General features: G+C 43.1%; 1 protein-coding gene across 4 annotated transcripts in view; it reads right to left on the reverse strand.

The window, feature by feature from the left end:
- Positions 1 to 6,118: 6,118 nt before the first annotated feature.
- Positions 6,119 to 26,726, reverse strand: part of LOC117754004 (partitioning defective 3 homolog) — a 342,820-nt gene continuing 322,212 nt past the window's right edge. For 3 of the 4 annotated variants that reach the window (XM_034572611.1, XM_034572615.1, XM_034572612.1), the window contains 3 exons: positions 25,764 to 25,881; positions 17,649 to 17,770; positions 6,119 to 9,495 (listed from right to left, as the gene is read on the reverse strand). In XM_034572611.1, coding sequence (XP_034428502.1) covers positions 9,066 to 9,495; positions 17,649 to 17,770; positions 25,764 to 25,881 — 670 coding nt within the window. In that variant the 3' untranslated portion in view covers positions 6,119 to 9,065. The remainder of the gene's footprint in view (positions 9,496 to 17,648; positions 17,771 to 25,763; positions 25,882 to 26,726) is intronic. The other variant, XM_034572613.1, reaches the window with a different exon arrangement.

Consider the following 26,726-nt stretch of genomic DNA (forward strand, 5'->3'; position numbering starts at 1 on the left):
AGCCCTCAGAACACCTTCTGTTTTCAATCTGGCTCTCTGATGGGCTGCTTGAAAAGTAGAGGGTCCTGGGTGTGTGTGTGTGTGTGTGTGTGTGTGTGTGTGTGTGTGTGTGTGTGTGTGTGTGTGTGTGTGTGTGTGTGTGTGTGTGTGTGTGTGTGTCAGCGTAGAATGTTACAGGTCCCATTACCTTCAATAGTTTAAGCTTCTGTTTGCGCAACATTATCTCTAACAGCAGCGTATCTGTACATCCCCTCAGTTACCAGCAATAAGAACGAGAAGATGGCCGAGAGCCTTGTTCCTGATTTGCCAGTCGCCGACAAGTTGAGCAAGTTGCCTACAAACCCTGACCAATCTGAATTTACCGTCAGTCGCCAGTTACTATGTATGAACTCCTCAAAGACGCGATTAAAGAGGGTTACAGACGAGTCGCAGACACATCACAGAATCCGATCTGATTTTCAACCTGCGGGAAATCTAGTTGGAGTTGGCACAACACAAGTCAATCAGAGAATCGGACGGGGTGAAGGTGGTGAAGGTTCACATAGCGGTGAGGAGCCGTCGAGTGTAAAGGACAAAGTATTACAAAGTGCAGCTTACATTAACTTGACATGGAGCTCGGATCAGGTTCGGACACAACAAACAGAATGTCTGTCAGGCTCGGTTAGTTTTCTAGTGGACGCGGACGGATTTAGACAAAAAGAGAGTCTGGCCCGAGCAGCTTTCTATTCTTCTAATGTCCACCAAAGAGTTTCACCTCCCCCACCCTGATCTGTAGCAGGATGACAAAGAAGAGGATCAGTCCGACTCACTTTCTCTTCTTGTGTGTATGTTCGGGATTAATCATAGTTTGGGGACATGTCAGGGTTCTCCTGGTGAAAGACGGTGTACTGTGAGACCCTCTGTCACCAGTCAGTCATGTAGCGTGAACTTAGGACTGTAAGACTCCAGGTCAGGAAGTCGTGTAGTGTGACCTGCAGTGATGACTGACTTTGAAAGTCGTGGGGAGAAAGAGTTTAATGGAACATTTTTATTGATTTAATGAAGTTACATCATAACCGAAGCAGAAACCCAAAGACTGCTTCATGTGCCGTGACAAAGGTTTCATGGCGACCTCAAATCCCACTGGAGTGTAAATAAAATGTTCATGTAAAACATCAAGCCCGAGCTTTCACGAGGCGGTGACTCCTGGCACATGTGTAGACTTGTTATCTTGATTGTTCCTCCTCGTTTGTGGGGAAGTCTTCTCCTCCCGACGCCTTCGGGGCTGTGGCTGGTCCCAGGCAGTGTGTGACACTCCATGGGTGGCATGATGGGAAATGGCCTCGGGTTAAATTGGCGCAGGAAGAGGAAGTCTATCTGGGGACTATACTGCAGCCCGGTTTGGGCCAATTTTGGCCCTGAGAGAGGTAATTTCACGGTGTGCATTGGGATCAGTAGCTGCTGGGCTGAATGACCTTCAGGTTGGTGATTAACATGGGCCACAAATAGACACACACACATCATGGACTTTACACAAGTAGGTCACCGGGTGGCTCACTATCACTGGAGGTACAAGAAATATGTGTTTTTATTATGTTTGTTTAGTTATAAACACTAAATATTCACTTGATCAGTTCTTTAGTCAATAAAATGTTTTAAAAATGTGAACATTCATGATGTTGTTGGAGCGCATGGTGATGATATTATCCAGGACTTCAGAATATTCAGTGAACTGTTTTTCAATGAGTGTTTACACCGAACGCAGATTTCACACGTGATGTGTTTACATACAAAGTAGAATAGATGCAAATTTGCGTCATTTGCGACACAACAGACGTGAAGTTTGCGTCATTAGCTTCACTTGCTCAAGTTAAAATATTTGAAAACTTTGCCAATCAAAAGCCGATCAGCATTTGGAATGAAACTCACAGATCCTGACACCATCAGCAGGTCATCAACCAGCCACTGGTCAGCCTCGGGTAGCGCTGGAAACAACAGTCCTCCAGATGCAGCTCCTGGAGCAGACGGTGAAATTCCCCGAGCTGTGTGCACCTCCTGATGAGGAGGAGGACCCACACACGACAGCCCTGACTTCTCTGCTGTTTCCACAACAGGAACAACAAAGCACCTGTAATCACTTCAGCCAGTCGTCCTCCTCTCCTCTTTTCAGAAATAGAACGGGTGAATATTCCCGAGTCGGGTGAACTCACATTGCTTACAGTAAACACAAAGGATCCTCCAGCCGAACACAACGCAGACATTCACTTCACGTTCTGTGTGAATGCACCATAAGAGTGAATTTTCTTGACCCTACATATTTTTTCTTTAAGCTTTAGGAGTCAGTGAGACTCTGCCTCTTAGAACCTGACAGGGAAGAGCTTGACCTGCAGACCTGGAGTAACCTCATCCCCAACAGGGGCTGGAGTTCGGTTTATACATCAAGTGTTTGCATATGTTCTGTTTGTTCAGCAGGGACAGTGTTCATACATTTTGACCCTCACCACTGGAATGTGCAAATTCCAACACTCTCATCACGTGCACGCTCACAGCGATGCAGACAAAGAAAGCACATTGTGGTCACAGATGTTCACTTCATCGCCTGTCTTTCCATCACTCGTCCGTGGTCCGTCTCCAGTGTAGCAGCTTAACATCTGGGAAGGCAGCCGGAAACGGTCTGGCCCATAAAATCCTAAAGAATATGGCTAAATATGAACTTCTAAAAAAAGCTGACACTATATGTGAGAGCGAATACCTTTGCCAGAGCCCAACTGTACCTATCTGTGTCTATGAAACCACATTCAATTCCACTAGATCTGGATTTTTATTTGGACCTGCACTTCATAAAAATCTGTCTCCTAAACATGTCTGGTTTTTCTCATCAAATCCATGAATCACTCTCTGAGAAATTAACGAAAATGTAGAAAAACATCACATAATGTTGAAGGAGGTGAAAAGGAATCTGCAGCTGATACGGATCCACATCAAACATTATGTCCTGATCCAGATGATCCTTGGCCAAGGCTTAAATGCTGTGTTGCTTTTGTCTTGACTGGATGAAAGATGAGCATGAATCTTGAAATATGTTAAGTTTCTCCCAACAGATGTTTAAATGTGTCAGAGGGCCCGACACAACAGAAATGTCAAAGTCCAGATATAATCTAATACAAATGGTTATGACAAGATAATACGTTCTGTCTTGAGTCAACTCTCTTGGAGATGGACCTTCTCTCTTCCTGAGACAGTAAAATCATGCAGCTTGAATCAGTTTGATATATTTTCCATGTTGTAGATAAAGGAAAAAATCTGAATTATCCATCCATATGCAACAGATTAAAGTCTGAAAAGTTTACTCAGCTCAGTTCTGGATGACTCCAGTAAACTTGACTGTGTCACAGGTCAACGTACAGGACGACAGCCTGAAAACCTTCCTCCAAATTCTAGTAATATGTGGCCATAAAAACAAATTCCAGTGGAGACAAAATGTCTTACTATGAAGGAGGTGAAGCCATCTTTTATTCTGGTTAACACACAGTATAACCTCCCTCTGTTCCTTATCATCTGGTTGACTTTTGTATTCCATCACACACACACACACACACACACACACACACACACACACACACACACACACACACAGCACGAGAGTGAAAGACATTAGCCCATTACAAAGACCGGCCTCTCTTCAGACACACGCACTCACCAGATGTTGCCCAGAGCTTTAGGGAAGAACCTCCAGGTGTGTGTGCGTATCTCTGTCTGTGTGTGTGTATGTGTGTATGTGTATGTGTGTATGTGTGTGTGTGTGTGTGTGTGTGTGTGTGTGTGTGTGTGTGTGTGTGTGTGTGTGTGTGTGTGTGCGCGTGTGCGCGTGTTCATGTCAGCCCTCCACAATTGGCTTCCCCGTGCATCTGCCAAGATTTATGACCAGAGTTTTTCCGACAACAAAGTCGGCTTCCTCTTTTGAAATCCCAGTGGGGCAGCGGATCGTGGATCAGAGGAAGAAGCAGGTTCTTCAACCTAAAACAGGTGAGTCCCACTCTTGCCTCACCAGCTGAGCAGAGTGTAAAAAATGATTTCCCAAATCCCCGGGCTCCAGCGTTTTTTTTATCTCCGGGCAGTTCACACGGATCCCATCTGTTCCTCATATCAACATACTTGCACTTGCCAACGCAGGGGTCTACTGGTCTGGCCTGCAGGGGTCAAGCGGCTAAAGTTGAGTAATAAAATCAAACTGGGCCCACTGACGGTGTCTGCTGTTGATCACTGGGAATCTCTGAAGGTTTTCATTATGGAATATTATGATGGCGGTAAAGCAGGAGGGGGAAGTTAAAGAGGCAGCAGAGCTCTTTGGGTGTGAGTAATGATCGGACGGAGCCGGGCCAGAGACAGCTTTACTGTTCCCCGCGGCCTCAAAGGGTTCAGGGCAGAGTACCCACTCAGTTACAGGCTGCGTTGTGTATCATGCTGGAATGAAACCTATTGTGTTTTGATGGGTTTAGATCACCTCCATGAATATGATGACGGAGGTTACATCTGTGATGTCATCATTTGACATCACGAGGAACTCACTTCTCCAGACGAACACATTTTATTGTCTATAAATATATTCTCACTGACCTGTTGAATGGCATTATAATGCTCCTCAGTTAATACCTTGTATAGCTTGAAACACTCCCATATCTTCCAATGAACCATACAAACCTGGTACTGACCAGATGAGGAAACCAATCACTCACATAATGAAATCCTATATTCTATATCCACACAAACAAATGTGTTCAAATCAAGAAAGCCAGAGATCAAACGAGAAACTCCCTCAGTAGAGCACAAACCTCTGCCGAGGCCCAGCCGTCCTCTTATGAAACCTCATTTAACCTCATCACTAGATCCAGATTTTTGTTTGGATCTGCACAAACGCATAAATATCAGTCCGTTTTTCTTTTTTATTATTCGCCGACAAATCAACAAAATGTTGAAAAACGCCCTATTTCACAATGTTAAGGCCGTGAAGAAAGAATCCTGGATCCGCCCCCTGATGAACAAACAAACAGACTAAAACAGAACCTCCGTGGCAGAGGTCATACGAGTGACAAAGGCACAATCCTGACTTTGTGTGGAATGACAACACGACATCATTTTCAAATACGTCATTTCCAAAATAAATGACAGGGCCCTGTGGTTTTTGCAGTGTGACTCAAACAGGAAGACGCAGAGCAGTCACCAGGGACTATTTTTAGTGGCAGATTAACACACATTTGGTGCTCAATTGAGTGTGTGGGGCAGAGTCACAGTGTGTGTTGGGGTGAGTCAGAAATAGACACCCCCTGTGTTCATGGTAACGAAGGGCAAGTGTAGCTCATCCATGTGTTCACAACTATGATGCTAAATAATTACTAATGTTCTAAACGTATAATAATATATTATTATTAGAGGCAAAATGTCCCCCCCTCTCCCTTCACCTTAATTTCACCCTCACCCTTGAAGGTGAGACACATGAGTGAAGGTCCGCATGTGTTGACTCGTACATTTCCCCTCTGACCAGACAGATTCTTTCAAAGACCTCTCCCTTCCTCTGGGTGAGGAGCGATTTGGCAGCAGTTCTGTGATTCAGGCCGAGCGCCTTCTAAAATCGTCCGTTCCCCTGGAGTTCCACATCACTAAGTGAACTATTGTCTTTATCACCATCACAGGACGTGATTAGGAGTCGAGCCACGGCCTCCTGAGCAGCTGTTAGGGACCTGTCAGGCACAGAGATAACAGCGATGGAGGGACAGGGAGGATGTGTGTCTTCTCGCGGAGGTTCGACTTGTTTTTACATTCTTGAAGCTGTGAGATGACACATTCATAAAATCCTCACTCATCTTATTTCAGTTTTTTTTTGCTTTAAGCAGCTGTAGCCGTGAGGAATGAGCTGTCGATCGCAGATGACTCAACGGTTTTGAATTCTTCTCGTTCAAACACGAACCTCAGAAAGAAAATAGCCAACTTTAGTGATCAGGATGGAAAAAAATAATGAAATGAGTCATGCAGGAAACGAAGCAGCAAGATTTTCATTACTTGCCTTCAATTATGCATCTGCTGGTTTGGTGTCACGCAGAGAAACTCTTAATGATTCTTAAAGCAACACAATCAAGGGAAGTTATTGTATCAAGGATTGAAAGCACCCTGGATTTATTCATTGAAAAAAGTTCATATTGTATGTACAGAGAACAGCAGACACGGCTCTTAATGATGCACTGTTGTAAAAATGGAAATTGCACTATGCTTACATATTAGTCCTCTTTTACCACCATAATACTATACTGTGGATGATAAAAAAACAATGAGGGATGGTCATAAAAATGTAATGAAACAATAACAATATATTTCTCATTCCTCCCAGGATTAAAAAACAAAAGATTCTCTGAAACAATAACTTTACGGGAGGAATCCATGTGTCACAGAAGTGCCACGCAAACATTAATTACACAATACAAATAATAAACGTGTATTATGGGATATGAACACATTTGCATATGTGGAGGAAAAAACTCATTAGATGTTGCAGACGGTTGAAGGACCCCCCCCCCCCCCCCCAAACACAGGCTACATCCATTCTACTACGTTTTCATTTGAAAATGGCGTTTTCAGACTAAAACAAACAGTCCACACAAGCTGGACATGCACGTGCCCGTGTTTGCTGGAATACCAGCTCGTCTCCCACACATGTAAACAGTTGTATCATTGTATCAAACACAGAATCTAACTGCACAACAGCTTTCAGGAGAAACAACAGGGTCAGTAATGCTTGTAATTTATTGTCCATGTTGTGTTCTACATTGGTAGCTGAGGTTAATGCCGGTCGGGGGGGTCATGTGATAGGAGCCTGACGAATCAGCGAAGGCTTTGTCATGATCAAAAAGACCCAATCAGCAAACAGCGCTGAGTGTCTATGTCATCGTTTCCAACCATCTCAGTTTCTGAGCATCCAGACTCAAACACAGTCCTACTGTTTTTATGCTCGTGTTGACGTCACCTGCAGCAGCGGTGATGCATTTTCAAACACAAAGCAGCAGTACGGATGTAGCCAGTGATAAAAATACACATTCAAGTTCATCCACACAAACAGAAAAAGCCAAACATGACGGATCTGACAGTCAGAGGAAAAAGCAGCCTTGTCGGTGACCTCCTGTTTGTGGAGCAGACTCAGAGGAATAGTTGTGATTACTCCATTGACTGAATCATCTGGAAGGTCAGGCCTCCCATCTCCGCTCCCTCCCACTCCTCTGCTCCACTCCCACTCAGCAGCCAAGTGGTTAATACGGCTGCCAAGACATATTCAGAGACATATTGGAGCATCCAGTTACTGGCAGCGTGCACAGACACTTAAACACATGTCCACCTACATGAACACACACACACACAGTGGAAAATTGGGAGCTGAGCAAACACACTGCTACTGTAGATTACTTACACTTGTAAGTGTGAGGAAGCACATACACAAATGCACACTCTTTTTTCAGCACTTGTGAAAAGCAAAGCTCCTCCGTCATAACAGTTCTATCATTTCTATCAAGTTTTATTTCCTAATTATGATCTTTATCCTGAGCCTACTAGGATTCATTTACAGTATATTATCCTGGTTACTACGACAACAGCATTCTCCATTCACCTGCCTCTAAGCAGGCTTCTCTGATAAAACAGTTTTCTTGGCTTTGTGTAAACATACTGAAGGGAAGCATTGCACCAAAACTCAAAGTGAAAATGTCGCCAGACGAATTAAACCCAATTTTGACAATTACCCCAAATTTTAACATTACCTTTGCTTTTCACACACACACACACACACACACACACAGGGTCGTACACATACACTCTCACCCACACTTTGAAAACTGCACCAATCCCTATTGATTGAATGATGAGTGGTTCCTTATCAATGGACATCATCAGGAATGGAAAACAAAATCAGCTCCATTGTACCCGGCCTGTGGCTAGGCTGCCCCACACTGAGGCCCCCGACTGCAGAGCCCATGTGGTCCCCCCACCCCCCCCCCCCCCCCCCCACCCCATGTAACCACCATGATGAAATATTCAGTGAGAAACCGCTCAGACACCTATGAGTCCAACAAGGCTTCTGTTACAGCCAAGTCAGACTGGGGCCAGAGCCCTGCCAGCAAGGTCGCTGTTCCTTACCCCTCGCCGCACATGACAACAAACAAACACAAAGGGCTGCATTCATTTTTAATGAGGTACGTTAACTAATAACCCAGACCTGACCCCATTTATCCTGCTGGATTCCCTAGGTCGGGGGGGGCAGAGATCTTAAGCTGTTTTCCTCCACTGAGAGTCTGGTCTGGTGGTGGTGACGATACAACGAGAGAGAAGAGCAGAGATAAAGCAGCGAGCGGAGAGGAACAGAGGATTCAGGATTATCATATTAAACACGGGTTGGATGGGAAACCAAAAGGGACGTTTCTCCGAACAGAGGGGGGTTGAGTGGTCATGGCCGAAGCCCAAGCTCTGAGTCCGCGGTTCACACAAGCTGCGCTAACCTCCACACTGTGTTACTGCATGCTAACTCCTGCCAGCATGTACACCCACATACACATGTACAGTAGAGGCAGACAAAGTCCCCGTGAACAGCAGAAATAAGCCTGACTCACACAAGCAGGTTTCCCACTGGTTAGAACACTTGGCTGGGCTGCGTCATGTGTTCAGAGTCATGATGTGGTTCTGTAACCAGTTGCCCTCAGCTGTTATATCTGTTCTATTGGGTGTGTGATGGATGAGTCAGAGCTGCAGATCACGAGCCCAGACATGGGGTCTGTGCCTAAAGAAGGTGAACAATCAACGATCAATGGGTTAAAAGGCACTTATACACATATATGATCTTTGTGGACAATAAAACATCTCAACTCATTGGATACAGCCAAAAAGGATTCTTAGAATAAAAAACATCTTTTTTTAAATATCAACATTATTTATCAACAATCCCATGAAAGTCTCAGCATTATATATAAAAAAATCATGTATTGCCCTCTTTGCATTTTTCCCTGTTGATGTTCTCTAGAATCAGTCCTAATCTTGTAAGTACTGTTACGGGCTCAGGAGTAAAACGGCCTCCCTTTCTCCGAACCCTGAAGCCGGCTGAGTTTGGCGAGCTGAGAAGGCGACGGGGGCACGTCCTGTCTGTAGGGGCCCTTGGATTGAGGTGGGGGCTGCACTGGGGCAGAGCCAGGGGTCTGAGCGTGGTCCCTGTTGTGGTCATAGGTGCTGCCGCCGCGCGGTTCTTGTGCGGGAGGCGGCCTGGCCTTGCTGGCCTCCTGCTCTCTGCGTCGCTGCTCCTGCCTCAGCAGCTCCTGAGTCTCTAGGAGGACGCGGGCGTTGAAGCTGGACGTTCCCAGGTAGCCGTTATGGGATCCCTGCACAAGGGAGTTGCGAGGGTTCTCCTTGGACGTGGGAGATTTCTCAGCTGGCAGGTACACCTTGTCCCTTGAATCCTGGGACACCGTGCTGGGGTTCTTACGAGGCGGCCTAAACACACAGAGACAGGGAAAGAGTCAGTCTCCCTGTTGAGAGAGTCACCTAAACAGCACCTGATTCCAAACGGAGAAGAGGAGGGCAGCAGTTACCTCCGCTCAGAAAAGATTGCTTTTTTTCCTGCTTTGCCCCTGGGTCAGCACTATTGAAGGGGATTTCAAAGGAAACTGCACTTCAGCAGAGAATGTGACCAATTTCCACATTTTGTGAGATTAAAAAGGGTTGTGGTACCGGCACTGAGCTAAAATCCTGAAAGCAACATGGTCGGAGAGAAGCTGTAGCCCGCACACTGAATCCAGTGACATAAAGAGCCAGACATGAAAGAAGAAGGAACAAATGGAGGAAACCTGAAACACCCACAGGGCTATTAGTTCCACATTGTAAACAATCACAAATGTTAAACTAACGCTGAGAAAAATGGCTGCTCTCATTCATTGAACTTCTTTATGGAGATGCAGACGGCTGCACTTACAGCACAGACAGAGTGATGGCAGGCCTCGTGGCGTTGTCTGCCTTCTACGCAACATCAGTCTGCCTGCCCCGGCCCGGGGGGCATCGAGATTTGTCCAAGGGCCAGAAAGGCTGTGCTTACAATAAATATATAACTAAACAAAATAAAAAATTGGCAAATTAATTTAGTCTGAAATGGCCTATTATTGCTTGAATATGTTCACTTTTTTACAAATCTTTTTAATCTTAAAACCAAGAAGGCACTTCACCGAGGAGTGATGATTTGAATTTGTAACTCAGGAAACGTAATTGCCGACTGCAGACCTGATTGAAAATGTTGCAGGAAGCAGGAAGAAGCTGTTTGTTGTTTGTCAGGCAAGAAAAAGTGTCACTCTCAAAGAGCCTAAAGCAGAAAGACATGAAAAACCACTGCTATAAGGACGAATGATCTGGTAAACACAGATTTATCATGTCCACTAAAGCAGTTTGCCTTGTGTGCATTCAAACAATTACTGTTGGAAAAGGAGACAATATCACAAAGAGTATTTTACGCCACCCTTGAAGTTTTAAAGTTTTAAAATGCTGTTGGCCCTGTTTTTGTGTGAAAACTGCAGGGCTGGGCTTCACGACTCGAATACCAGCGGTAAATGTAAAATTGTAAAACTGGCAGGCACATGCCAAGTGTACATGAATATCCAAATTTAGGTGTAAATAGCATGAATGGGGATTGTATCTGATCTAGCGTTAAAACGCTTGTGTGGACGGAGATCGTTTTCGTTTGAAAATGCAGACAAAGAGTCATATGTAGACAAAGAGTCATGTAGACAAAGAGTCATACCATGAGCAGTCAGAGGCTCATTGCACTTTAGGAGCTGGATGTTCCGATGCCAGCGTAATTATTCATCTACTTTAACTGAACAAAAGAGGGCAACAAGTGCATCTCTTCAGTCTGTCTGGTTTCTCACCAAAATAACAAACCATTTACCGCTGGGGAATTTGAAGGAGTGCATGGTCACTGTTCTGTAGGAACCTGCTAGCAGCATATCTATGGACAGGATAATTGCCCCTGTTAAGCAAATACCTCTGTCTGCTTCAAGTACCTCCGGCTGGTACCACGTCAGACAACACCCGGCGACTTGCACTCGATGGGTTCAAGGAAGCGCAACACATATCCCTGGCTACTGACGAGTCCACTGACCACACTGAATTTCCCAGTTGTCTCTTTTTGTCTAAACTTTAATGGATACGATTTCAAAGGGGAGCTGTTGGCTTTGATCCAGCAGTAAGGTATCACCTCTGGGGACATTTTCTTTGGAAAACTGAAGGTGTTAGTTAAAAAGCAACGTCATTAGAAAAAGTCAACCCCAATCGTTGTAGATGGTGATCCGGCCTTGGTCGGCAAAAACAGGGTGAGTTAAGAATCACAAAACTAAGGCACTTCATCATCTCATTCACCAAAGTGTGCTGCATGTCAAACTTAGTGGGGATCTCAAAAGAGGTTATGAGCAAAATAATAGAAATAATTAACCTCAACAGAGGATATTAAAGTGTGCAGCATCGACTGTTCAGCAAATATGTGCCTGAATCTTAAGCTTCTAGTGACCTCTCATTCCACGATGCCGCAGCTGGCTGAGTAAGAGCGAGGCCTTGGAGGCTTCATGGGACTCAGGGATAAAGTTATGGATTTATTTGGAGCAAAGAAATTCAAATGAGCAGCTGAGCACCTGCGCATTGTGCAAGACAGAGAATACACGTGCAGTGCTGCATTTTTCAGCAGACATTTTTCCATTTGAATTCAATTAATCAAAATGCAGGAATGTAGCAGAGGGTTGATCCCTTTGAGTTGGGTTAGGGAAACGTTATCCATTGGATTGGAAACGTTAGCCATCTTCATTTGTTGAAACCAGAAAACAACATATTTGGAGCTCAAGGACACAACACACCGCCTTCACCTGCCACCTGCCCCAATGCACATCATGCTCTCTCGTCCATTTGACTCTAAATGGGTCTATAATTTACTAAATTAACATCATGCTGCATTGAGGAAGACTTGGAAGTAATGATTGAGACCATAACATCAGTAAGACAATGTTTGCTGAGAGACTAAATCAAGTGAAAAAAAATGTCTCATTCTCTCATAGACTATGATAGAAACAGACTTATTTTTGCAACCAGTGAGATATTATTTGATAAAATACAGGTTTCAAGCCCAAGTCTATGGAAGAGACGGAAATAAAAGGTGCTCTCCAAGGCGATGGAAGCTTGAGAACTTTTTTTAGTTGGTTGGCGTAGTCTTCAAAGTCACTGAAGACAGTGGCCATGTATGTGCTCACCAGGTCAACTTGTATGAAAACTACCAATTAGCATGAGAGGGACTCACTGTTAACAGCTCATTCAATTGATTTTAAACTAGGTTTGTGTTTAGTGTGAAGTTTGTACCTATATGCTTTCTTCTGAATTAAGAAACAACAACTTGACAATATCATCACTGACATTTTCATATGGGTCAAACTTCAGCATGACGGACACATTTCCGCCTCAGGATTTTGTTCATGGGATTCATTATTAAATGTTATGGTCTATTTAACGTTGTATTTGATGTGCAGATGTCTTGCAGGAAGCCCGCAGTGAACTATTCCATTCGACTGACTCTTGAAAGAAACGTTTTTGGCAACTAAGTCCTGTCTCTTTAATTTATTTATCTTCAGAGCATGTTGTCACACAAGGATGGAATTTGCTCTGATCTTTTGATTTTTAAGAGCTGTTAATTAAATCAATTCCTTCTTTCTCTTTCTTTTAGTTTTGGTTGTTTATTATGAGTCATGGTTATGGTGCATGTGAAAGAAATAAAACAAAAAGTTAAAAACAAGCATATGAGAAAAAACTTATAGAAGAAAATGATACATCAGAGCTTGTGGAAAATATAAAGGAAATGTTAACTACAAGCAGATGAAAAATATAAAACTAAATGTTAAATCAAAGAATGTAAAAAAAAAACGTGAACAATGAGAGCTAGTTGACAGCCACTACCCCACACTGACACAAGATTTCACATATTGTCTCTCCTACAAAAAACTAACCCCCATGCTTCCCTTCTCAGAAACTAGCCCTGGATAGCTGTCAATGAAAACTGCCAGTTTTGGGGCTACAGTGTTAATGTTGTTCCTGCAGTTTTAGGATCCATTTAGGATCCATTAAGGCCGACCTGTGACAGTGTCTTCTGCGTCAAGGGTGCTAAAAGAAATCCCATTCACACCTCACTGCTCCATTGTGCGCTCAAGAAGCTTTTGAGTTCACGGTGCACAAGGCGGCAGATGGAGACAGGGGCCCAGCATGCTCTTAGACCGAAACACCTGCATCTCTTCTCTGACCGAGTCTCATTCCAGAGACGCTGAGGGGAACCAAAGACAAAAGAGGCTTCTTCTCGTGAAAAAAAATGTTTTCTTTGAAACTGAAACCTTAAAATTGTATACTTTACGACTGGGCCAAAAATAAAAATAAAATAAAAGACGCAAATAGTTTTACCGTAGCAGAGACGATGCAAACAAACACTAAAGGTGAGCAAAATGTAAATATACGTTTAGTTCTTCAACGGGAGGGATACCGAAGCACATTGCAGCAGAGTTTTACAGACAAAATCCTCAACGAAAATAACAATTAAGATGATTCAGACCCAGACGATGTTCCCGCTGACCCCCCGACCAAGCCTCAGTCTGGAAGAGGGACTAGGGAAACGATTTACAATGACATCCAGATGTTAGAGCTATCTGATGTTTTTATTTCATGTCTCTATGTACTTCAGAAGTTTTTGTGAAAGATGAAAAATCTGTCGCCTCTTCAGAAAACCCTCAGGTTTTAGGGATCCGTATTTAAACAACAGGTAGGATTTACAATGCGTTTCTATTTGGCACCATAGGTCTCAATGCAGGCAAAGCATGCTTCAGTTGCATTGTGGAAAAAGTAGACGTCTCTATTTTCTTCTTTATTGATACTTCAACAATTCCACTTAAAACATTTTCTCTCTATGTCTGATTTAAGTCATTCTGATCGAGCATTTGAGGGTGTTTTTTTCTCTCCAGTCTTCAACCTTCTTGCTCATTGTGGGAACTGTTTTTCTAGAATGTTCAAGGTCTCGACCTTACTATGTGAAGTGTTTTCAAGATAATGTAAGTTGTGATATGGTGCTATACAAATGAAAGTGAATCGAATTGAACTAAAAGAAGGCCTTCTGACAGGAAGGGAATTGTATGCAATTATCTACTGTACATGTGTTGCACAAATACATTAGGTTGTTAAACTCTTTATGTGTGTGTGTGTGTGTGTGTGTGTGTGTGTGTGTGTGTGTGTGTGTGCATGAGGGTAATTGGCAGAGGGGCAGCTGTAGGGCCAGACTGCAGAGAGAGCCCCACCACATGCTCCATATCTGGGTTTTGCTGTCTGGGCGAGCCGCCACACTTTTACACCCCGGTTTGGCGTACAGCAGCCAGCGCCGCTCACGAGGGAGCCGCTCATTTAGAAGCGCTGGACGACTGTTGCACAGGACTGCGATCTGCACTTCCACAGTGAACTTTTAGATTTCAGAGTAGATAAGAGAAGAAGGGGGATTCAAGGGGAAATTCTATGGCGGCAATGAGGAAAGAGCAGAAATGGCATTGTTCCACAGGAATGTAACAGTGATTGATGCGTCAGGGGAGCTAGTTCTCTTATCACCTCCACTCCTGCGCCAGAATATGTCACAAAGTAGATTAGTTACATTTACAGAGGGAGGGGATGGGAAAATACATCATGCCAAGGAGTGGGGTAAATTTAGAATGACAGAACATAACAAACAAAGCCAGGAAGTTGGCTCGCAGAGAAATTTTGTGGCTGCTGTGTTTCTTTAAAACAGCTGGGAAGAATCAGAGTTCATGAGAAGGGGGAGAAAGCAAGCGCACACACACACACACACACACACACACACACACACACACACACACACACACACACACGCTCAGATACAAATTGATTAGAGGAAAAAAACAAATGCATGCATTGGCCAATGGAAAAATCATTTCGATATTATACAAATAAATTGTTAACAAACCTGGAATAATGTTTGCTTTACCAGCGTGGAACACTTTTGTTTTGGCTGAGGAATGCAAGAGCTGCACGGATATACGCGAGAAATCCTGGCAGTTGGGGCCACAGTTAAGAGTCTTATCTTGACCACATTCGTGCGTGTGTTTGTGTGCTAGTGCGCCTCTTTCAGGCTAATCAGTGGTCTCTCTTTCCTACTAACACGCTCATTCCTCTCCCAGCCCCTCTCGCCATCCGCTGCCTGTCTCCGCTAATCCTGCTCCAACAACAAGCCTTCATTAGTGCTCTTCCAGTCCTCACATCCCAGACAGCGAGCTAAGCCTGGCCGTCATCAGATAACCAGCCACCATGGCTTCTTCTGGAACTCTTTGGGAAGAAGATATTTTTGTGAGTGTTTGAGTGTGTGTGTGTATGGTGGGGTTGGCGGTGGTGGTGGTGGTGGGGGGTCCCATTTTGGCTGAACGGCTCACTGGTTAGGCTTCCTGTTTTGGAAGAGAACGACAGGATGAAGGGGTTCCAAAAGAGAGGTGGTTGGCGTTTGAGAGAATTGTGGTTATTAATCTGTGGATGTAGACTCCAGCTCCTAAATGAGCAGCCGTGTTAGACACAAGATCTATAAAGCCTTAGCCAGGGTCAAAGGTCAAGCCAGAGCTCATGCGAGTCCTCGCTAAAAGACGCTATGAGATTATGAGAGGAATGTATATCAAAGGCCACCCTCGCCCGGCTTTTTGGCCAGCGAGACGAACTTTCCCAAGAGAAGCGACCCGCGGGGAGGTGGGGGGGGGCTGGAGGCAACTGTCACATCACATGAGATGCCAGCAGATAACACCTATGAAGGGAATGCATAGATCGGTCTGGCTCATACAGACCACATTGATTACGAGTCTATGTGGATCACAAATCCATAGCTTTAGACAGGAACATGCTTTAATCGACCCGACTGGGACTGCTCAGAGAGAGCAGAGCAGCTAAGAAGAAGTGACTGCTGTTAGTGGAGGGAAAGATTGAAATCACAGGGGAAAAGACTCACTCCGGCCAAGAGATTGAAAAGACCACACACGTGTGCTGTATATACACACATTAAGTGTCCTGTCTTTGTTTAAACTGGCAAAGCAGCCAGCTAAAAATAAATATGACTTCACTTTAGAACATACTGTATATTTCAAAACACAAAAAACTCACACTGGACTTTTTTCAGTGTGGAAATGTTTAATGAGAAAAGGAAATGTTTGTTTTATTACTAAAATTAAATCTCTTTGTTTGTCAGTCAAAGTATAAAATCTAAGACTTCCCCCTGAAAGTCGAACAATCCAATCAAAAGCTGGTGACCCCTCAGTCTATTCTTTAAGTCAAGCATAGTTTTCTTTTCTTCTTTCTTACGACTTCATGAGGACATTTCTGTCCCCAGACGTCCACTGCAGGGTGAGCGCTCCTCACTTTCATGCTGCTCTCTCGGGTAAAATCATTCCACTACGTCAAGTCATCCTTTCCGCTTGGTGAAGATGTCTGCGTCTGGACCCAGGGTCAGTCTGAGAGAGACGGAGGCAGCTGCCCAGTCGGGCTCAGAGATAACGTTATTTTCTACCTTCTGCTAAGAGGTGCTGGATTTACAGCTCACAACTCCATACACTATAGTGTCTGGCTTTTGTTTGATATATAGTGTCGACAAACTGTCACTGTGAGTGTCCCACCAAATCAGGTTCCAAGATATGGCCGTTCAAAAAACTATTGCCTGATGTTTTACATGAAAAAAGGACGATTCAATGAATATTCATATTGAACAGCCTCATGATATTTGACTGACACATTTTACAGCCTTAATAGAATCAGCACCTTCGCAACTCTCTCTTTAAACATGTAAAGCTTTAAATATGGAGATGTTTCACCAGCAGTGGTTGGTTTTGCAATTTGCATCGACTAAAGTGCTTCAGAGGATCTTTGCAGACACTTTACAGAGCGATGGTAGGAAATGCAAATACGGCTACTAAACTCCTTCTCCCCGCAAGGCCTCCAGACGTAAGATATTGGATATAAGCTTTCTTGGCATCTCTTTGACTAATATGCAAAGGAATCGAAACAGGAAGATGGAGAAGATAAAGAGCAGCAGTTGTAGCTCTGAAATCATCAAGCTGATTTAAGGCGAGAGATTGCCAAGAGAAAAACCCTTTTAAAAACAGGATTTTAGAGCTGGTGATCATAAAGGGAGTGTTGGAAAGAGAGAGGAGGGGGTGGGGGTTTGATGCCTGTGACAAAGTCATCACTCCCTCAGGGTCAACATCGACTTAATGAAGTTTGAATATCAGTCAAATAATTCCAAGCAATCACATTAAATGATTGAATTCAAAGAGTTTTGCTTAGAATAATTTAAATGAGTTGAAAGTGGCTTTGTGGCGATTTACTTTGTAGCCAAAGACATAAGATAAAGCACGTGTCCAGGAACAAAAGAGGTAAAAGGCACAAATATGAGGAAAGGAAATTGATGGAAATCGAAAAAGTCAAATGAAGAGGTTGAGAAAGGGCAGGGAGAACGTGATAAGTCAAAGACTGGGCAGGGAGAGAGAGAGAGACGGAGGCTGACAGGCAGGCGGTGACAAGGAGGCAGAGGAGGAGGGATGTCTCACCGCGGCAGGGAGCTGTACTGTCTCTGCGCCTGTTGGAAACCGTCTCTGTCCTCTTGCTGCTCTTTCTGAGTCTCCAATTTCACAGAATGACGTCCGCTCTGCATCTCTGTCCCATTGCTCACCTGCAACATCAAATCAAACAAGACAATGCACAGTTAAGACACAGAGAGACATAAAGCCAAACATTTCACTCTGTGGACACACTCATTACATCCAAACCACAGCAGGCTTGTTTGCACACTCATATACACACACATTCTTAAATGGTGGAATATATGTCCCTCGGCACAGCAGGTGGTTTGACAGTGTGAGGCCTCCTGTTGTTTCTGGCTGCCCTCAGGGAACATGTTGTTAGTGGCTGTGAATCCATGATGACAATGACACTGAGGAAAGCACCTGAGCTGGTGGAGGGAAAACTGCCTCGTAATCCTGTTGAAGGCCTAATTTATAGAGAGTTTTTATCATTCTATCAATTATAAATCCTTGGTTTATTAGAATGCCAGACAACACACTTTGTACTTAAATTCTTTATGGGGAAGAGGAATCTTTCAGTACTGTCAAAGAGTCATAAATAATTAACATTTAAAAAATTGGAAAAACCTTAGAAAAAAGTGTGATTGACTTTGAGAACTACAGAAGGACTTGGGTTATCATGGAGGGTCATCCAAGAATAAGGTGCAGTGTTCATATCTCAAATTCTTTATATTAGCAAGAAGGTTCCAGGTGAAAATCCTGGTTGGGCCGGGGTCTTTCTGTGGGGAGTTTGCATGTTCTCTTTGCCTGGGGTTTCTCCAGATACTCCGTCTTCCACCCACAGTCCAAAGACATGCAGACTGGAGTAAGACCTCTCGCCAATTGTCAGATTAATCATTACTGTACCACACAATCAAACTATTGTCTATCCTATTCTGTTCTTTTCAAATGAAAAGAAGCAAGTGGCATTGTTGTTTCTCAGAAGGAAATGGGTGCTAAGAAAAGCAGCTGTCAAAGCGAAATTAAAATCTATGTAATCCATCTTTTAATCAACACTGCAGCACTGAAGATACATCTATAACTATAGATGAGTATAACCATAGTCTCTGCCTCATTCCACAGATCTGAGTGAGATGTGCCTTGATCACACATCACAAACCTGCACCAGCATGTGTGCGTGTGCGTGCTTGTGTGTGTTTGTTATCTGATCATCGGCTTGGTTGACATGGAGATATCATCTCCCTCAACGCAGTGAACTGCTAACGAGCTGCCTGATGAAAGAACATGACAAGCCAATTAAATGGAGGCGAGATGAGTAGGTGTCGTGAGCGTGGCTTGACCGAGCAGCAGTTTTTAAGGCTCGAGTGGTAATGTGGTCGGCAGGTGGGGGTGCGGATGTTTATTCAAATATTATGTAGTATTTCTCACTACTTTACTGGTCAGCTGAGTTTTGACAACGTTCAAAAAATCAAGTGTTTTGTATCTTGGTTGGAGACCTTTGTACATTTTGAAAACTTTGTGTTACTATGTGTTTGTGGGGTAGAATAAGGGTAATGGTGCATGTTAGAATGGATCGATGGGGTAGAGGTGTGTGGGCGTAGGGAAAGGCTGTCAGCCAAAGTGTCTTTGGAAACATCTTGTGTTGTTCAAATGGCTGTTTTTCTCCTCTCACGGACAGCTGTAATAACAGTGCAATTACATTTCACTCAGCGTCAATAGCAAGTCCTCTCTCGAGCCCTCCAAGACGTAAAAACATAATAGTATTCCATGTGGGTGAAGTGAATTGGACTCATATGTTTCAGGTTTCTGCAGCAACAACACGTTTCCCCCCCAGTTCAGAGAGTGTGGCGCACGTAAAAATCAGATGAAGTGGAAGGGAATCGGAGAAATTGTTTTACTGCGGCCAAATGGGGTGGTGAGAAAATAATTAGTCACGAACGCTGAAAGTTTTTAAATGTGATCTGAAAAAGAAGTGGTGAGGAGTCCGGGGGGGGCGCTTGATGCTTCGGTTGAGGTGGGTGACACCAAGCCAGAGAGAAATGCATGAGAAATATCCAGGAGAGAAAATCTGTCAGTGTAATGGTATTATCCAGGGAAGCAGAATCAGATTATTCCATGTTAGGCCTGGAATACAATGCCACATAAAACATGACATTTGGTGAAATCAAATCAAAGTGACGTCCCTGTTCGTTTTTATCCAATAACGTGAAAAATGATGTCTATACAGCTCGCTTTTATCCCCCTCCCCCCTTGTTTCCTCGCTGGTGTCACCGACAAAGCAGGGACAGGTAGGAAAAAAATCTCCACCTGTTAAAACATGGGAGCATTCGCAGACGGTGAGCCAGGAGGGGACATAATTATGAAAATTATTTGCAGCTATCAAAAATCCGGGAGCAGGAAAGCAGCTGGCAGGGAGCTGAGCTTAGAAAAGTTCAAAACATAAGCAAGACGGCCAAGGTGACATATTTCTTTGCTCTGACCTTTGAGATATCAAACCAGGTTGCTGTGATGGGTCAGCACTGGTTTTACCGCCCACATTCCTCATGATGCTGTTTGTAGGCCACCACAGAGGAACTGTTTTTTTTTTTTGTTTTTTTTTTAATAGAGCAGCCGTGCTTTTTACCAACAGGCATATGGAACACATTTATGTTGCTAATGGGCAGAGAGAATGAGAAGAAAGTGAGAGAATGTTAGTGAAACACCACATCCTGACGAAGGCCCAGCTGGATACTGATTCTCTCTTAAAGTCCTTGTTTTGGCCCAATTCCGCCAATTTATTATGAGCAAGCCCCGTCCATTTGTGGTTGCGAGGGTGTGTAGCTCTGGGCAGAGAATCCATCTGAGAGCAAGCAGTGTGGTCCCTGGCCCAGGAAACTGAGCTGAATTGGTTGTTGGACGGGCTATCGCCACATCACTGAAGGACTCACACAACACAACACAGCACGACAAAATGTTGTGGTCTCATTTTTTGCAGGGGAGATATCTGTGTGGATGAATGTGTGAGGTAAAAATGCTTCTCCCTCCATTATCTCTTATCTGCTAACACAGTTTTGTATCGCTTATAAATCGACTGCGTTAGAAATGCTGGATGTGTTTGCATGTGTACATATATGTGACTGAAGGTGTGTATTTTCCCTGTGAATTGGCAGCAGGGTTGAACAGTGAATCATATTTTTTTTTATGAGGTGTTGTTCAAATGTTTTGGCAAGAGCTGTAGCTCATGGCAGGTGCAATCATGAGATCAGTGCACCACCACACCTGCTACTTGGACAACACTGACCAGCACTTATCTGGAATTTACTCATGCAGCCTCGACAGATGGTAAACTAGAGGAAGCCTGACAAAGGTTTGAATGAAATCAAGAAGATTAACATAAGTAGCAGAATAATACAGTAATGAATCACAAGAGTAACAAGACTGCTGGATTTTACATTAAGTTATGGTCCAGATTCACTTCAATTATAAGAAACATTTACTTTGTAATAATATCTGTAAAAAATGTGTGTCCTTGTTTCAGTCTTGTAAGTACATTACAGAAAAAAACTATTAAAGCTCGGGTTGGTAATCACGGAAAAACTAGCAAGAGCAGGCTACAGTTTAAAATACGCAATATGTACATCCCATCCCCTCAGATCAGCACTCTGAGCTACGCCCAGCAAAACACGTGAAAGGTTGGCTTGTGATGACTCAGGTCATGCGCAGTCAGAGCATGAGCACAGTGTGTGACCAATCGTTTCATTAGGACCATTTGTGTTTGCTACAGTCTTTTGAAGGCCACAGACACCTGCTTTTCTTCTTCTTTTTTAAACAACTTTATTTATTGATGGCGATTGCGACATGTCGAGGATTTCAACAAATTTGTTTCAACAACTTACCAACCCTACCTCTATTTTAAAATATCTTTAAATTAGCCTAAGTGCTTTGTGCTAAACCTCTCTAGCTCTGTGCCACCTCTTGAAAAGCTGTTCACTTGTGATCAGATCACCCAAGACAGATGTTAGTACCAGGTCTGATCAGGGCCCTGTTCAGACCTGAAAGACCTCAAATGCGTCAGTGTGTCTTGGTGAGTTCGCACCTGTACTTAGATCAGTCCACTTGTTATCAGATCAGTGAGGATGGATTGATAGAGCTCTATCAGCAGCTAGTATCTCACAAGACACTACATGTATTACGTTGCTGCTCACAGCCAGGAGCTCACACTAATTCAAACCCGTTGCCCCTTTGGAAAGTCAAGTGACTGCGGCTAAAAGTGGCTTATTCTTCACATGATCACATAGGAAAGATTACACAATCTCAACAAAACAACCACCAACTTAAAAGCACCAGATTCAGAGTGACCGGAGTTTGTGCAAACAGAGCAAATGCTTGTAGAAGCACGTATCCTGGTAGCAGGAGATAGAGCGATAATAAAATCAAAGGAATTCGTATAAATAAGGGCTTTATGAGCTGCTGTTGGTGTGTTTGATCCAAGGTACCAGCATGGCGCTCCCACTCGTCTGTGTGGTCATGCTTGTCGGCCCTCCAACGCAACAGCACAAATTGATTTTATTGCCTCAGTCAAAGAGTGAGAGAGAGAAAGCCAACTCTTTGGAAAAATACATCCAGTTTTATGATGAACATCTGGAAATCCCTGCTCACAGAGCAGCAGTTAGGGAGGGAGAGAAAACATGCCAGCTCTAATTGTGTACTTGGGGCGACATGATAGACAGGGCTTCCTGTGTCCCACTCATTATTCCATTAAGGAGGAGCTGGGGCTCGAAGGCTGACCCCAGCATTGTCATTACAGGCGTTCACAGCAGACATACCTGAGCTCAGTCTCCAACACCCCAGAGACAAGCCATTTCAATATCCAGATTTTTCTTCTTTTAAAAAAACAACAAAAGTGAAACATATTTAAAGGGGAATCTGTAGATGGTGACCATTAAAGTGAATCAAAATATTACTCTTTATATTGTATTATTTCACCACCAGGTCCATTTAGTAGCTGTTTTGCAGCTCTCCAGAATTATTAGCTCAGCCAAGGAGGTTATGTTTTCACCGGCTATAGTTTAAACGTTGATTTGTTTGAAATGACGCCACATTATCAACACTGATCATCACATAATGATCGATCAGACATATGTGTAAACTCAGTCTGGGTAAAAACAACAGAATGTGTAAACTTGTATGTAGAGCCGGAGGAGATGGCAGCTGGCTCGATTTGGCCCACTTCGGTTGGCACAGTGCACGGTGCGAATGATAAAGACACAGAGAGGAGCAGTACATCACTGACAGAGCCAGTAAAAACTGTAAAAACATAACTTTTTTACGGTTCAAACATGTATGAAAAGACCACTGAAAATGATCACTGTAAGTGGACTTAGAGGAGCTGTGCATGGCTCCCTGGGTATCTACATCGGACTAGGTGGCGCTGTGGCCGGGCTGTGCACCTTCTCCCTTGGGCTGTGGAGCTGTCCGTGGTCCCTGCATCCATAGACAGGTGGAATTTTTTTTTAAATAAAACCATGTTGTTGGAATGGAAATAATGCATTTCATTTTTTTCAGTGTCTGCATAGGCTACTCACTGTATGGGGTCTATGTTAGCAGCGAACCCGAAGCGTTTTTTAATTTATCGCAGGTCATATCGTCATCGCAATATTCAACGTTATTGCATATAACATATTTTCCTAATATTGTGCAGCGCTGAGGCAACATTGTTTTCTCTGTAATGTTTTAATTCTCAGCATCTAGAAAAGTGATCAGGTGATTTTTTGGAGAGAAAAATATACAGAACAAATAATACAACATTAAAATACTTAATTTCTGTGTGAAGGCCATAACATGGTGACCTTCAGTGCAGGGACAACCTGCGCACAAGTGCAGATATGCAGATATTAATGTGGAAGACATTAAACTGCCGTCAGGAACATCTTGCCCGAAACACTTTTCACTCAGTTTACAAAAACTGGAGGTCACGGAGATGTTTTCGTCACAAAGGACAACATTTTGCAATGATGAAGAGTGAATCCACAGTTTGACTGACATCATATTCTACACAAAACATATCTGTAATAGGCAAGAAGAGAAAACAGCTACAAGGTTTGTAGAGTCGCTCAAAACTCTTTTTAAAAATGAAACTGATGTCACAAATGCCTCCACCTACACTTATGAAACCAACATTTGAAAGGTTCACTCTCGAAGTTTTAACGAGTTTTCAATTTCATAATCACTAAAAATATACAGACTATAGGTGAAGAATAGTTTGTTCCTCTGATGTATTTTTATCTCTTCTTCCTGCTCTTACACACACTGTATCTGTATAATTTTTCCCCTCCTAAATCTTTTGAAATCCAACATAAATGTGTCACCTCATATTTTCCCGCCTTCTTTTCTTTTCATACTTTCCCTATTAAATGATTGCCCGTCTGTCTAAAATAGATTCATATCCGTTTTGCTTTTGGATGACACTAAGACAGGATTTCCCTTGAATTCATCTAATCAGTGTCAACACATAACATGGGTACGGCTGTATCTTTCCTAACAAGCTCTGCCATTGTGAATCCTTGTTCAGGACTAAAATAACATGAAAGAGGGCTAATAAAACAGACTTCAATACTCCAGGGCTGGCCCTATATCTTCTTACCCGTGGAATAGCAGGGGTACGCTCAACAATGTCAACAATCACAAGCAATTAGGAGCTCAGTGGCTCAGAGAGACTGTGGAGTACTGAGCAAACAGTTAACATCTCAGTCTGACAGCAAGAGAGAGAGAGAGATTAAGAAAACAGTGCAGTAAGATATTCGTCTTTCAGTGGTTTTCAACCATGGGTAGGACTAACACTGAAGCTAATCCAGAGCAAATAAGGTATTTCTCTGTGTGAGAACTTGGAAGGAGGGAACGTGGTGGGGAAATATGCTGTTATGTCTGAAATAAACTCATTTAGACAAGAGGTAAAACAGCAGAAAACGCCTGCCACTCCAGAAACCCATTCAATTGGCCAACTGACACCAATAATTCTACGGGAAATTTGATGCCAAATATTTTTTTACTTTCAAGGTCTGACATTTTGACCCATAATTTAGAAAACAGCTCTACTTTTAACCATTTTACTTCTGTAACCAGATGTGAAATGTCAAAACACAAAAAAGCAAACCCTTTCTCAAGCCATTAGAACAAAAAAATATATACAATACCTACCTACCTTTAATTTGTTCCTGCTTGACTATATGAGTATAAAAAAATAATAAAGTGGAAATTAAGTTTCAACTAATAAGTTTACTTTGAACAAACCACTGTTTGCTAAACAGTAGGACTGCATGTTACAATAATCTGGGAAATCACTGGGTAAAAGGATAAAATAAAGTGTTTCTTTACTTAAACTCCAGGCACAGCTAAAGTTTTCATGCTCAGCAGGGAAGGATACCAGATCAACTCTGAATTAATTAACAAAGGAATTAACTTGATTACATTTTTCCAATTATGAGGAGTAAATCCCATTGTTCCTACAGATCAATCATGGGAGAGGAGAATGGCTTAAAAAATTTTAATTCAAAATTTTTTAATTTAAAAATCCCTTTAATGGAGTCTGATGAAAATTAAAAAGAAAGAGTGCCTGAGTGTCATCAAATTCTGTCGCCTTACTTTGCAACAGAGTCCCAAATAGTCACTTGTTTCCCTTGTTCATCTCCTCTCTGCCTTCCTGCCGTAAGTGAGTCATATTTTATTTTTTACAAATTACCATTTTGTTCCCAAGGTTGGATCCCGAAGAGAAGAAAAAAGAAACTGCTTGAGTGATATGAGCCAGATACAGTCAAACGATTGTGGCACTTTCCACAACGAATGAATGCTGAGTTTGTTGTTATATCAATTATTATTAAATTTCACAAAGTAACATTGTCATTATAGTTTGTCCCTGGATGCAGGAATGTCACTGATGTCTGTAGAGATGTATAACTAAACACTGTATCTTTTCTTGACAATGCAAGAAACTCATTTTCCCTCAATTTTTAACATTAACATTGCTCAGAAAGTACAAATTGACTGGAATGTTTTCTATTGCTGTGTATTTGATTAAATTAACATGGTAACAGTGATAATCATCAAGAACCAATCAATCAAATACCAATAAAAGTTTTCTAGCACTGAAATGTGTTGGACACTCACCCAAGATGGGTCGATACTATAGGTGTGCTCATGGTCCTCAAGGTCCTCATGTATGGCCTGCTGGAACTCGTGCCTCAGCCTTCGTATCCGGTCATGGTTACTGGGAGCCATCTGACTGCTGTGGAAGAGAGAAACAGGAAGTAAGTTAGCGGGACTAGTCATTTCGAATCCAGATGAAACACTGAGCGGTTATTTAGAGGGTAATTTTCCAGCAAACTTCCACTCGGAAATAACACCTGGCACACCACTCTTGCCAGCATGCTGCTACAGATGCTTGTTCATTTTTTGAATAATTCACTTGACCACCCGAACACCCCTCTAAATTGTGTAGAGGATCCCCTTGATCTGACAGTCATTATTCCCTTTTGCATACCCGGCTGACATCACTTTATGCTTTTCTTCCTACACTCCCTCTCACCATCTATTGCTCCTTAACATCCCGATAACTGAAAGTGTCCCTTGTGCACCATTGTGAATGATGCATATCCCTTTTAGACTGCAGGAGAATATTGGCCTTTTATGGTACACAGTCATTAAACACTGTGGAAAACCCTCATTTACATCCCCTTCATTAAAGGGCTTTGAGGGGCCTGTCAATAGGAATCAATAGCCTTCCTTCAGCTTCATCAGGCTCTCCTTTTATCAGCAGCTACAGAGGCAGCACATGACAAAATGCATAATTATGATCAGACAACTGGCTTGATAATGGGCCTGCATTTATGCATACCACAGGGATGAAAGTGACCAAAGGTTAGGAATTTGTGCTGGGAGGGGATGGGAGCGTGGGGATGTAGGGAGTGGGATAGAAGGAAAAGGAGATAAAGGTAGGAGGGGTGTTCTTGGGTTTGGTGCTGAGGGAAAAAAGGGAAAGGTTAATCAAGAGCATGTGAGACAAGGGGAAGAAAGGAACTCAGCCGGTGTGAAGAAACCAAAATCGCCAGAAAGACAAAGAGCAGAGAAGCC

Source organism: Hippoglossus hippoglossus, chromosome 20 (assembly GCF_009819705.1).
Source record: "Hippoglossus hippoglossus isolate fHipHip1 chromosome 20, fHipHip1.pri, whole genome shotgun sequence".
Classification (NCBI taxonomy): Eukaryota; Metazoa; Chordata; class Actinopteri; order Pleuronectiformes; family Pleuronectidae; genus Hippoglossus; species Hippoglossus hippoglossus.